The sequence below is a fragment of the Herpailurus yagouaroundi genome, unplaced genomic scaffold (genome assembly GCF_014898765.1).
Source record: "Herpailurus yagouaroundi ecotype Mexico unplaced genomic scaffold, PumYag 254, whole genome shotgun sequence".
Lineage (NCBI taxonomy): Eukaryota > Metazoa > Chordata > Mammalia > Carnivora > Felidae > Herpailurus > Herpailurus yagouaroundi.
The window spans coordinates 2,146,546-2,160,123 of NW_024412471.1; the positions used below are offsets into that span (position 1 = coordinate 2,146,546).

The window sequence follows — 13,578 nt, forward strand, 5'->3', positions numbered from 1 at the left end:
AAGAAAGAAAGAAAGAAAGAAAGAAAGAAAGAAAGAAAGAAAGAAAGAAATGGAGAGAGACTGTGTGAGCAGGGGAGGGGCAGAGAGGGAGGGAGACACAGAATCCAAAACAGGTTCCAGGCTCTAAGCTGTCAGCACAGAGCCTGATATAGGGCTCAAACTCATGAACTGTAAGATCATGACCTGAGCTGAAGTCAGATGCTCAACCAACTGAGCCACCCAGGTGTCCCAGGACTTTTTTTTTTTTTTTTTTTTTAGATCCAACTGTTATGCTCTTTACTAAAGATAAAGATACTTCATAATTATAAAAAGGTTCAATGGTTTAAGAAACAAAAAGTTCAAGGGTTCAATTTACCAGGAATATATAATAATTCTAATTTTTTTGTACCCAATAACATGATCTCAGTGTATTTAAAGCAAAAACTAAAGTAAACAAATACCTGATCATAGTAGAGATTTTCACATACTCTTTCAATAGATAAGAAAATCAGTAAAGATTTAGAAGATTTGAATAATATTATTAACTATATGTACCAAACAAATATATAGAATACTATATCTGAAAAACTGCAAAAATACACATTCTTTTCAAACACACACAAAGTATTTATAAGTGACCATATGCTAAGCCATAAAGCGAGTTTCAACAAATCCAAAGGGTTAAAATCATCCAGAGTTCATTTGTTAGGCACGACACAATTATGTTAGACATCAGAAACAAAAGGACAGCTAAAAAACCCCAGATGTTTGGAAATAAAATAATATGCTTCTAAATAACTCATGAATCAAAGAAGAAATCAGAATTAAATTACAAAGCCTGAAATAAAGAATTAAAAAATATTACATATCAAAGGTTGTGGGTTACAAGCTATTGATGGAAATTTATAGCCTTACATAGTTAAATCAGAAAAGAAGAAAATTTGAAAATTAATGAACTTAGATGCATCAAAAAGTAGAAAAACAGCAAGTTAAACTTGATGAAATTAGAAATAAGGGAATAATAAAGATAATTGAAAGCATACATTACACACAATAGAATAAAAATAAAATAAGCTGGTACTATGAGAAGACTAATGAAACTGATCAACCTTTGGTCAAATGAAAAAGAAAACAAAGGGAGAGAGAGAGAGAGAGAAGACACAAATGAACCCTGTAAGGAATGAAAATGAAAAACAGGGCATTACTATAGTCCCTGCAGACCTTCAGAAGAAACCAAGAGGATATTAGGAACTTGACACTAAAGCACTGGAAAATTTTTATGGAATGGATACATCCCCGAGGGGGAAAAAGACAGCTCATAAAATACCTAAGGAAAAAATAGGAATTCTGAAAAGACCAGTAACTTAAATGAATTTACACACCATTTTAAAATTTTCCCCGTCCCACATGGCTTCCTCAGCAACTTCTATCAAACTATCAAATATTTACAGAAGACAATGAGGTCGGTATTGTGCAAACCCTTTCAGAGAAAAGTAGTAATTACTTTCGCCAACTTATTTTGAGCCTAATACAATATATTGTAAATATGTTTTTACATTTAATATTTATAAAAAATTAATATTAATTTTTGTATAAAATATAAAATATATTTTTAAAACTTTTGAAGAAAGGGAAGATGGAATAGGAGGACCCTGAGCTCACCTGTTCCATGGATTCAACTAGATAATGCACCAGTTTAAATAACGTATAACTTTCTATATATTACTATGTTTTGACATTCTAGAAGAATTTTTTCCGGCTTGGGAGAGACAATTCTTCTTCTTCTTCTCTTTAATGTTTATTTTTGAAAGAGAGAGCGTGAGCAGGGGAGAGCCAGAAAGAGAGGGAGACAGAGAATCCCAAGGAGGCCATATGCTGTCAGCACAGAGTCCGACCGTGACCTGAGCTGAAATCAAGAGTCAGATGCTTAACCCACTGACCACCCAGGCGCCCTGAGAGACAATTCTTAAGAGATGGCCCAGCTGAGAGCATCATCCAGAGCTGTCCCTCCTCTGTCCTGCCCTTTTCACTCCAGGAGGCAATACTCCTCTGCCTTAATCATCCCAGGGCTAGGTGCCAGGCAGCTAGGGACCAGCCCTTTAATCCAAAGCTGGCCAAAATTATTCCAACTAGTCAGTTCTAAACCCTTCCCTGCCTTGCCTTTTCCCCAGAAACCCCAATAAAGTCTGTAGCCTAAACCTTCTCACATCCCTTCTGCCTCCTGACTTTGGTGTCTTTCCAATGTGAAAGGGTTTTTTTTTGTTTTTTTTTTTTTTTTAAATCTACAAAAATGGCTTTGTGTCTCCTGTTTCTAGGACCTGTGAGATCCCCCCTGCCCCTGTTCTGTCTCTTCTGTGGCTGCATCTAACCAACCACCTCATAAAAACCACGAAACATGTCATCTTGTTACTAAAAACTGATAAAGGCAGTATGAGGAAGATAAACACAGGTAAATCCCATTCATGGAAAATGATACAAAAATTCTAAAACATACAGTAGGAAGTTGAATCCAGCAATATATAAAAACAAATGACACATCATGTCCAAGTTGTGTTTATTATTATTTTAGTAATACAAGCTAAGTTTAACTTAAAAAAAATCAATTAATGAATTTACCATATTAACAAACCAAACAAGAAAAATCATGCATCCTCCCCATAGCTGCAGGGAAAATATTTAATACAATTTGACATATATTTATGATACAAAACTCTTAGTGAGTGTGCCTGGCTGGCTCAGTTGGTAGAGTGTCCAACTCTTGATCTCAGGGTTGAGTTCGAGCCCCATATTGGGGCTAGAAATTACTTTAGCAATTTTTAAAAACAAACCAAAACAAAACTCTTAGCAAAGGAGGAATAAAAGGGGACTTTTAAAATAATTTTTTATACATTTTATTTTTGAGAGACAGAGACAAAGCATGAGAGGGGGAGGGGCAGAGAGGTGGGGGGACAGAATCTGAAGCAGGCTCCAGGCTCTAGGCTCTGAGCTGTCAGCACAGAATCCGCGGTGGGGCTCAAAACTGAGATCATGACCTAGGCCAAAGTCGGTGCTCAACCAAGTGAGCTACCAAAGTGCCCCAATCTCCCTTTTTTTATGAAGTTAAAAATACCTTAATGTTATATTATATACCCTTATCACATACTGTACCTTACTATGTACATGTATACTTATATATACATTTTGTGTACAGAGTTGTGCACATAAGAATACGGCCACTGTATCTTCTGAGTGATTTAAGGGACTTCCAAAGGTTATTTTCACTATGTAACTTTTGCCTTATGTACTGCTTTTAGAACCTAAATTTGGTATAAGGTACAACTCCATTGTTGATGGATTTAAACTTTTTTTTTTCTTAACATTTATTCTTTTTTTTTTAATTTTTTTTTTAACGTTTATTTATTTTTGAGACAGAGAGAGAGAAACAGAGCATGAACGGGGGAGGGGCAGAGAGAGAGGGAGACACAGAATCGGAAGCAGGCTCCAGGCTCTGGGCCATCAGCCCAGAGCCCGACGCAGGGCTCCAACACACGGACCGCGAGATCGTGACCTGAGCTGAAGTCGGACGCTTAACCGACTGAGCCACCCAGGCGCCCCAACATTTATTCATTTTTGAGACAGACAGAGCATGAGCAGGGAAGGGGCAGAGAGAGAGGGAGACACAGAATCTGAAGCAGGCTCCAGGCTCTGAACTGTCAGCACAGGGCCCTATGCAGGGCTCGAACTCACAGACTGCAAGACCATGACCTGAGCTGAAGTCAGAAGCTTAACCGACCGAGCCACCCAGGCACCCGCACTGTTGACAGATTTAAGAGCTATTTAGGAGATTTGGTGACTGCCTGGAATAGAAGGGAGAAGGAAAGTGATTCCCAGGTCTCTTGCCTAAACAACTGAATAGATGGTGGTTCTGTTTACTGAGATGGGGCCCACTGGGGTAGGAACAGTTGGAGGGTAGAGATGGTCGCTTATCTTTCCCAATATTTTATGAAAAACTTCAAAACTGCAGAAAAGTTGACAGACTGTATAGTGAACACCCATATAGCTACCATATAGGTTCTACAACACACTTACTGCTACATTTTCTTTTTTATATCTTCCCACATTGAATAAGCTGAATGTGTGGGATCTAAGAGACTTCCAAGTGTCATGTCTTGTAGGCTACTGGTCTAGAGGACAGAAGCACATTCAAAAAGCAGGCTGCACATGCTGCCTCCCCCTCTTCACCTCCCATTCATACTCAATTCCCTAGAATTAGGCCTTATAAAAAAAAAAAAAGGTTGCTTACTTATTTATAATCTCTACACCCAATGTGGGACTTGAACTCACAACCGAGAGATCAAGAGTCACAGGCTCTTCTGACTGACCCAGCCAGGTGCCTCTAGAATGCAGCTTTTAATATCTTCCTTCTTTTTAAAAATGTTATTTATTTATATATTTATTTATTCATTCATTCATTCATTCATTCAGTCAGTCAGTCATTTTAGAGAGACAGAGTTGTGCACGCATGCGCATGGGAAGGGCAGAGGGAGAGAGAAAGAGAATCTCAAGCAGGCTCCATGCAGAGCCTGACTCAGGGCTCAATCTCACGATAGTGAGATCATGACCTGAGCAGAAATCAAGAGTCTGATGCTCAACCGACTGAGCCACCCAGGTGCCCCTAACATCTACCTTCTAAAGATTCTTTCACTAAGGACACCAACCACTGAAGACCCCAAAACTGAACTCATCGTCCTCCTCCTGGAAACCCTGCTCCTCCTCCTCCTGTACATCTTACCTTACAGTTACCCAAATCTCAAATTTAGGGTATCTCTGGCAGCAGGCAGGTTCTTTCACTCTCATCTTTTGAATATCTCTAACAGATGTCATCTCCCTGTACCATTAAAGCTCTGGATCTCAAAATTTCTCATTTGACTGATATTAATGAGCTACAATTTCAACCTCTGAACTGGTCCCCATCGCTATCCTTTCTCCAGCTTATCTATTCATCTGTCCATCTAATTTATCTTTTTAAAAAGTCTGTTCACATCACTTTTCGTTTGCAGTATTTTACAGTTGCTTATACCCAGATTGGCATGACTTCCATAGTCCTTCAAGATCTGCCAGAAAGTATGACTACCCTTAAATTTACAACCTCCCTGCCCAGTTACCCACCCACATCATTTTTACTACTTACTGGCTCTTCAAATATACCAATCACACTTTCTGCTTTATTGCTGCCTCCGCGAAGACCTCCCTGAAAGCTAGGAGACTCCCAGAGAATCCTGAGAATACATCTAATCATTAAATATTCAAGTCTCCACAGAGATAAAAATCCTTGAGGGCAGTGCTTTGGTCTTCTTTATGGCCAGAATACTTAGTCTCACCACCTAAGAATACTCTACCTGACACAAAACGGACACTCTGTTTACTTCAGCGGAACTCTGCATACATCCAGTGCTTTGTACACTCTCCCCTTCTCTTCCTGCAAAATCCTACCCAAGCTTGAATTCTTTCTTGAAGCCTTCAACGGCGCCAACAAGTAGTTAGGGGCTCTGGCTCCTTTATCCACTGCCCTGAGCTTAACAAATTATACTTTAATAGTTTATCTATATAACTAAGTGCCGTAAATGTGAACACTTTCCCTTTTTCTTGGTAACTAACATCAATCCTATCCACGCTTCTGAGCTCAATCCACAACCACCTACCCTGATCCCCAGAGAGAATTACTTCTTTTAACTCTCAGCTCACGAAGCCTGCAATCTATTTAGCGCCTGATGGTCTTTCATTACCGCGGCTTACTATCGCGTTCCCGGTTCCCTCCCTGTCCATGCTGTAGACTGTAACCTTGTAGGGGTGGGGAGGGCGATCCTACCTTTCTGACTCGCCCTCCAGTACTTGGCGCTGCGCTTTGCAAACGCAGCCGTAAAGCACCTCCGGGAAGCTCACGAAGGGACACAGCCCTTTGGAGACGTCCCTGCCGGCGGACCCGCCCCCTTCCTGATCCCAACCTAGGCGGAGCCACGCGCGGGCGGGGTGATCGGAGGACTGGGCCCGGCCTTGCCTGGCTCAGGCCCCGGGTCCCAGCGGCTTTCGAGAGGATCTCTGGACATCCGCCGGCCGCTCGCGCAGGCGCGGAGACGTTCTTTGAACACGTGACCCAAGCCCTAGGCCCCAGTTGCCCGCGCAGGAGTGGGACGAGGCGCGGACCTCTCTCGCTGGTTGAGCGTGGTGCTGAAGGACAGGCGAGGGAGCTGCCAAGACGCTGTTTCGTTAGAAACAGCCATCCGGCAACGTAAATAAATAAGAGGCTGGGGAGAACCGAGAGGCAGGTGTCTGTTTGGGAGCTGCTGGGGTTCAGCTTGTTCCTAGTTGGGGCAGGACGGCGGTCCTTGCCTCACCCCCACAGTCATAACTGGGACCAGGGAAGTCCCGCTTTCTGGAGACTTGTCCCCACGAGACACGAGTCTTCTTTCTGATTCTTCCAGCTCCTGTTTCTTGGGGGCAGCCTCCGAGGCCTGAAGAGTCCTGCCCCTCCCCTCAGGCGTGGGCGCGATACTCTCCTAACTGGACTTCCGGGTTCCTGCCAGGCTGGCTGCCTACCAGACGCTGCAAAAGGCAGATCTGAACCCTGCTTGAAACCGCCAGTGCCTTCGTGGGCAGAGGTGCCAAGATGCACTTTTAAACCCTTGCGGAGGAGACATTTGTGATGACCTCCTGCTTATCATTCCAGCCACATCTGGAAGGGAGACCACCAAAGCCTCAGGCCCTCTCAGCCTTAGTGCTTCTCTGCCTGAGCTGTCCTGCCTGAGACTTACCTGCCCCCTGCACCTTATACTACTACTCCGACCTCCCCCGCACAGAGGCTTTCCCCAGTATATACATACAGCCCTCAAACCTACTCCCACCTCGGACCAGGCTATCTGGCAGCCCCCTGCAACACAACTTAACACACCTGTTAGGCTCTTGGGTTATGAGCAACTTGATGGAAGGGGCAGTGTTTTCTGGATGTGTATCCCCCACGTCTAGCATAGTGTACATCGGTAGGCGTTCAGTAAATGGATATGGAATGAATCAAAGTATGGACTCCAAGAGTGAAGATTTTAAAATGTAGGGCTGGGTTATGGCACTTTGGGGGCTTACCCAAGACATGAAACCATATCTTTTGCCTTTAAATGATGATAGCTAGCTAACAAGGTGACACTGTTGTTCAAATATGTTAATAAATTCAAGATGACAAATAGTGAAGTTAAGCTGTTGAGTTATGGTACCATCATAGCCTGTGGAATGGTTCTGCTCAGAGGACAGTGGGCCTCTGGGGCCAGTCACTGAAGAAAATCCTACCAGGCTTAGAAGGGTGTGTTTGTATGTGAGACATTGAAGACAATGAGGATGGCAAATCCAAGAGGTGTTTACTGTAATGAATGTTCAAGGAGGGTGGGGTTCCCCCAATCTGATCCTCTGAGGCTCTGGGTGACTCACTCTTCCTTGGGCTCAGGGGGTGGGGCTGATATTTCTTCCTGGCGTTGGCCTTGCTCCCCCTGGCCCTTGGCATCCCCAGTGTCTCCAGCCACTAGAGCCACATTCCTCAGATAGTAAGTGTTGAAGCAGTTGGTCTGGTCATCTCCAGGACTCAGGTTACAGCAGAAAGCAGAGTCTCGCCAGAAGTTACGTCGGGGGCCACACAGGTCCTCAATGAAGGCTGATTTCTGATGAAGGAGAAAAGTAAAGCAGAGATGATGGGGAAGGAGGTGTTGGATGGAGGTCAAGCATCAATACTTGGGTGTTCAAAGTCCCCTTGCTCTCGGCTTGTCTCCCTGGATCCCTTCCTGGGGCCAGAGAGGGTGCAAGGCTGCCTTGCATACCTAGATTCCTTGTGACAGACATATGTGCACATCTGGAAATGCCTAAAGCTTGGGTCCCAGAGAAGGCATAATAAGAACTTAGAGGTAGGGAGCATATCAGGTCAGAATGAAGACTTCTGGGGGGTGTCTAGGTGGCTCAGTGGGTTAAGCGTCCAACTTCAGCTCAGGTCATGATCTCACGGTTCATGAGTTCGAGTCCCACGTCAGGCTCTGGGCTGATAGCTGGTGAGTTCAAGCCCCACCTTCAGGCTCTGTGCTAACAGTTCAGAGCCTGGCCTGCTTCAGATTCTGTGTCTCCCTCACTCTCTGCCCCTCCCCTGCTCATTCTCTCTCTCTCTCTCAACCATAAATGAACATTAAAAAAAAAAAAAAAAGAATGAAGACTTCTGGAACCAAGAAAAAGATCTTCCCCACTAGTCCTCTATTTCTGTGGGTGGGGGGTGTGAGGTACTAAAGAGAAGGGGTGGCCTGCAGTGCTAGTCCTCTGTCTCCCCTCCCCTGCTTTCCTTTGGAGACTATGACCCCCCTGCTGTCCTCACTCACCTCCTCCTCAGCACAGCAGGCCTGTTCTGGAAATGGCAGGTCACAGCAGTGGGCAGTCATGTTCCGGATTAGCCCAGGAATCTGTTTACTATGTTGGTGGGAAAGAGGCAAGGGTCAGGGTCTTTATGCATCCCTAGGCACCAAAATGGTGCTTGGAGACCATGGTTTTGCTCTTACCAAGAGTGCCCCCAGAGGATGCCCCAGAAGGAAGGTTTGGGGGAAAGGAAGAGAGGGAAGAACCGGGCAAGACTCACTGCTTGGTGAGAACTCTTCCGTTTCCACAGAGATGGCCCATGAGGTTGGGGGTAACTCGGCTGAGGTCAAGGGTCAAGATGTCTCGGTCATAGTTGGGGTAGGGAGCCCGACGGGCAAAGCACTCATCACGGGCAGGGCTAGGAGGATAGTGGCAACACGAGTGGTGGTGGGTCTTTACAGACTGTTCCCGATAACAGTATCCATCAAGGGCATCCTCCCACTGTGGGCCAGAGAGAGGGGAGTCAGAAGTCTGGACACTCGGCCCCTTCTCTTCTGACCCTCTACTGCCCTACACTATGAGATGAGGGGCTCCCGGCCACAGGTGCCGAAAGGGAAGGACAAAGAACCAGAGGGCATGGATGTATGGTGTTGGGAAGGAGGAAGGGATGGAAGCACAAATGAGGCTTGGCACGGGCCACGGGAGATGAGCTGGAGTGGTAGACGAGGGGGTCAGGTGAGGCCAGAGCTGGACGGATGGATGGCACACAGGTGCATGTGTGGGATCATGGGTGGACGAGGCCAGGAGTGCAGGATGAAGGCTTAGGATGAACAGACGCAGATGACGAAGACAGTGGATGGATGGACACTTGCAAGCAGACGAACGGGCAGACGAGCTCACAGTGGGGAGGTACACGGATGGATGGACCGGCAGGATCAGAGGTCGGAGATGGGTGGGCAGGCAGACAGGCTCTTGGGGGGCTGGGACGCCCACTTACAGCCTTCCACATACAGGTGTGGTTGTTCCCCTGCCGGCAGCAGCGCTGGAACTCCCCCTCTAGCCGGATCAATGCCTGCAGCTGTCTTTGGATGGGGTCAGTAGCTGGGAGGTTGCGTGGCACAGAACGGAAGCGTCTTAGGTGGCAGATGTTCTTGATGTTGTCCAGAGTGGGTACACCAGGGGGGAAAGGCATCTCGGGGCCCGAGGAAATACCAGGCTGGTGGCTGGGGCAGGCCCGGAGCTGGTAGTGTGGCCGGGGAGCTTCCTCCTGGAAGCAGGAGAATCGAGCCTCCCCCTGCCGGTTGCAGCACCAGTGGGGTCGGGTCTTGACCGAGAACTCGGCCTCACAGAATCGGATCATTGCGTTCTCCCACTAGAGCAAGAGGGATGGATCAGCCCAGCAGCCCATTGTCCACATTCCTGTCCTCCTCCCAGGCTCCAGAAAAGGACCCTGGGCAGGTAGATAAGAAAGAAGCAGAGGCTGTTCTCTGCCCTTCCAGCACACTAAGGAGGCCCATGGTAGGGCCAACAAAAGGGACCTGGGGTTCCTACGTGCCAAGGCCGAGGCCTCTAGTCCTTCACACACACACACATACACACACACTGTCTGGAGGTTAAAGGACAAGTCCCAGCACCAAGAGCCCAACACCTACCACAAGTTTTGCACAGTCCAAGCGGTGTGCATGGCTGTGACAGCGGCAGCAGCGGGAATATCCAGTCTCCACTAAATTGAGGGTCTCACCCTGGCGAGTAAGGTGGGAGTAGCCAGAATGTGGTAGGTTCCAAGGGCCGTATATCACATGCTGGCGAGTAGGAAGGCAGATCTGGTCCAGATTGTCTGGAGAAGGTCGCCCAGGGGGGAAGCCGTCCAGCCGGTGGCCCCAGCCCCCTGGGGACCGGCCCTGTTGGCAGTGCAGGGCTGGATTCCAAGACTCAGGCTCTGGGGGGCTATGTTCCATAAAAGGCTTTTCTAGAATGGGGAAAACAGGGAAGGAGAACGAGTAGAGGAATAGAGAAAGTCTGGATGAGCTGGGAGGACTGAAAGAACTTGGGGTTGAGGAGAAAGGGTTGGGAGGATACAGGGGGAAAGAGACAGACATAAACTTGTGGCTTTTACCTTCAGAATGGCTGATGGAAAGGGAAGAGAAGTGGGGCATGAAAGGTGTCGTGTCACTCTTACAGTCCCCACAAGTCAGACCTGCTCCCCTGTGCTGCCTCCCAAGCTTCAGGCTTCCCACCCCAGGGCCCTGAGCACTAAATCAGGGGCACGGACAGACCAGAGCTGTCACTCACCCTCTCTCTGCTTAGATGGGAAGGTCATTTCCTCCTGACGTGGGAAAGGTGGGTCTACTAGGGTGGAAGCAGATGTGTAAACAGAAGCCATGTTGGGATGGACTAGAAGAGGGGGACGTGGCCAGTTGCCACTCATAAAGAGGAAGTCAGTACAGACACAAGAGAAAACAAAATGCGCCTTTTATGCCACTTAATCTCATAACTTTATAAAAGAGGTCTTGTTTCCCCATTTTCCCAGATGAGGAAACTAAGGCTTGGGGAGATAACTTACCCAAGGTTATACAGCGAGTGAGTGGCAGAGCCCCCAAAGCCCACGCGCATCAGTGGGGAGGGTGAAGAGGAGAGGGAGTCACTTACTTTCCTTCTGTTCAACAGGGGCCTGGTGAGGGGGCAGCTCTTCTTGGAGGGGGATGGCTTCCTGAGGGAGAGGGGACTCCACTGCAAGACAGGAGTGAGGGCACAAAGAAGCAAGGGTCAGACTGATGGCAGCACGATTGTAGTGGCAGGGGGAGGAGGGGGATGGGCAAACACTCACCTTTCTTTCCCATGGGGAGTTGGGGAGGGGGCAGCTCCTCCTCTTGGGCAGGGTTGGCTTCCTGAGCGGGAGGGGGCTGTACTACAGAAGGAGGAGTGTATGAGTGACCCCCCCCCCTTGTAACTAGAGCGAGGAATGGGCAGGGCCTCCTCACCCCTCCTCACCCCTCCCCATCTGAAGAACGGGAAGTATGCCCAACCAGCAACCTGGGGTGGGGGTGGGGGGAGTGGGTAACTGAAAAGGGTGCATGGTAGACTTACCTTCACTCTGTCCCTCAAAGTGAAAGCCAGGCTGAGGGGTGTCAGGGTGATCCATGGGGAGGGATCGGGTCTGGGGTGGGGAGGGGGGTGCTGCATAGCCAACTAGAGGTAAGAGGGGAGATAGAGTGGACAGTTTCTCCTTCCCCCCCCCCCAATCCTATGCTGCTCACCCAAACTCTCACCTTCTTGAATGTGATAGGTGAGGGGTTCTGGCCCCAGCTCCCTCTGCCCTTGAGCCTTGAAGTCTGAAAGAAGAGGGGGGAGTCAGGGTGGATCTGAGGAGCCCTTTCTTGGCCCCAAGCGCAAGATGCAGGGACAGTAGACATCAAGGGTGTAGGCAAGATGACCAAGACACCAGAAGCCTTTCCGTACTACTCCTGCCCCATGTCCCCTAATCAATCCACACCCCCCCCCTCCCCAAACCCACCTAGGTGTGACTGATTGGGTTCTGAGAAAGCCATGATATTCTGACAACCTCACCTCCACCAGGCTCAAAGCCTTGGGTTTCCTGAGTCCAGGCTTGAAGGGAATGTGACATGGGGCTGGGGTGGGAGGAATGGGGTGGTGGAAACCCTAATCTGTCAGTGTCTCTTCCTCAGGGCTCCTGAGTTCTCCTCCTCTCAGCCTCTCAGCTCTGATGCTTCTCTAGTTTTCTACAGGAGCAAGTCCCAACTTTGAACTAGTTGGGGTCTCATCTGTTTACCTCCTCTAGGCCCTTTAAACATCTGTGGGCCTTCTCATAAGAAGCCCACACTGAAGTTTAAGTGCCTCTCCTTCAGCTGGTCCCAGATCCTCCTTAGCTTAGGTTTCAGTTTAGGACTTGGGGACTGGGATGATTCAAAACCCCTGAGGCAAACTGCCCCACAGCTGCAGGGAAAGGTATCACCTATAGCTGATGTGCAGTCACCAAAGACTAGCACCTGGGAGGAACAGACGGGCCTTCCAGATACAGACCAGATCTGTGGCACTCAACAGTTTCCCTTGCTAGCACTTTGTCCAGCATCCAGCAGATTATGTGTGTGCTAGATAGAGTGTGTCTGGTCCCCTGTGGACGGACACCCTCTCCACTCCTCTCCTAACCAGGCAGGGAAGCAGTCCAGGCTCTCTGGGTCAGCAAATCAGTTTTGAGTAGCCAGGGGGCCCCATTCTTTCTCTCTCCCCTGCCTGACAGGCCCCATATATACATCTTACTGAGGCAGATCCCCTCACTCTCAGAGTCTAGCCACCCACTGAATTGTCCATTTTATTCCAGTTTTATGTCTTCCGGCAGCAAGCTCCAGGAAACTCTCCCTCTGTGCACCTGCTCCCCTCCCTGGTTAAAGCCTCGGCTCCAGTACCCAGGCCCACCTTGGACCAAGGCCAAGTGGACAATCACCCTTCTGGTGATGAGCCATTCAGAGGATGGCTGGACCCAGGCACCAGGCCCACACTGGCCAGGGCCTCTGCCCAATGCTGCCTCCAACCCCAACTCACCTCCCTCAGAGGAGGCTACAGAAGCAACAGCCAGACAGGCCAAGACCAAGGCTGCTCTGTGCATGGTCCCCATCCTGGGGCAAGGACTGGTCAGTGGCACCCAGGAGGTGGGTCGTCTCGGGTAGATCTGGATCTGAAGGGCTGGGCTGCTGGGAGCCTGCTTCTCCGGTTGCTGTTACCGCTGTTGTGAACCTTGGGGCTGGCTCCTTCTCCTTTTATTCAGCTATCTGGGGATCACTCCCTCCCTCCTATTTCCTGCCATGACTCAGTCCCGGCTGCTCCTCCTCTGGCCTGGCAGCCACTCCTCCCAAATTCACCCTGAAGCCTTCTGAGACGACTGAGGAGAACTGGGGTGAGGGAAGGAGAGCATTCTTATGATCCCCAGAGAAATGGATTCTGAGACTCATGGAGTAAGAGATGTTGAGACCTGCCTTTTCGGTTCAAGTCCTCTGTCTGCATGCTGCCTACTGTGGAGCAGTACACCTGCTGAACTGGGCTGGGGAAACCGGGCACTAAGGAATCCTGGGTAGGGGACAGAACAGCTACCCCAGGAGCGCCCCTCCCAGGGGGAGGCCAGGGCCGCCCTCTTTCTGCTTCCCCAGCACCCCAGGATGAAAGAGATGGAGACAGGGTCAAACTCCCTTTTATGCCTACTCAGGAATCCGAGATGAAGACACATACCCG

The 13,578-nt window shown here is 48.6% G+C and overlaps 2 protein-coding genes across 4 annotated transcripts in view; both read right to left on the reverse strand.

Moving 5' to 3' along the window:
* The window catches only part of LOC121020999 (uncharacterized), a 22,666-nt gene extending 15,562 nt beyond the window's left edge, over nucleotides 1-7,104 (reverse strand). Inside the window, exons 1-2 of the mRNA XM_040461106.1 lie at nucleotides 7,096-7,104; nucleotides 5,828-6,343 (exon numbers count right to left, since the gene is read on the reverse strand). Of these exons, the coding sequence (XP_040317040.1) occupies nucleotides 5,828-6,343; nucleotides 7,096-7,104 (525 nt within the window). The remainder of the gene's footprint in view (nucleotides 1-5,827; nucleotides 6,344-7,095) is intronic.
* Nucleotides 7,105-7,345: 241 nt separating this feature from the next.
* Nucleotides 7,346-13,097, reverse strand: ECM1 (extracellular matrix protein 1). Of its 3 annotated transcripts, XM_040461200.1 has the most exons (11): nucleotides 12,895-13,096; nucleotides 11,604-11,666; nucleotides 11,422-11,523; nucleotides 11,162-11,242; nucleotides 10,984-11,064; nucleotides 10,627-10,683; nucleotides 9,987-10,303; nucleotides 9,332-9,706; nucleotides 8,615-8,835; nucleotides 8,361-8,448; nucleotides 7,346-7,661 (listed from the first exon to the last, which is right to left on the reverse strand). In XM_040461200.1, the coding sequence occupies exons 1-11, from the start codon at nucleotides 12,965-12,967 to the stop codon at nucleotides 7,431-7,433; spliced, it is 1,689 nt and encodes a 562-aa protein (XP_040317134.1). In that variant the 5' UTR covers nucleotides 12,968-13,096; the 3' UTR covers nucleotides 7,346-7,430. The 3 variants fall into 3 exon arrangements, with proteins under 3 accessions (XP_040317134.1, XP_040317136.1, XP_040317135.1); XM_040461202.1 differs by lacking the exon at nucleotides 9,332-9,706 and having other exon boundaries at nucleotides 12,895-13,097; XM_040461201.1 differs by lacking the exon at nucleotides 10,627-10,683.
* Between the last annotated feature and the right edge of the window lie 481 nt (nucleotides 13,098-13,578).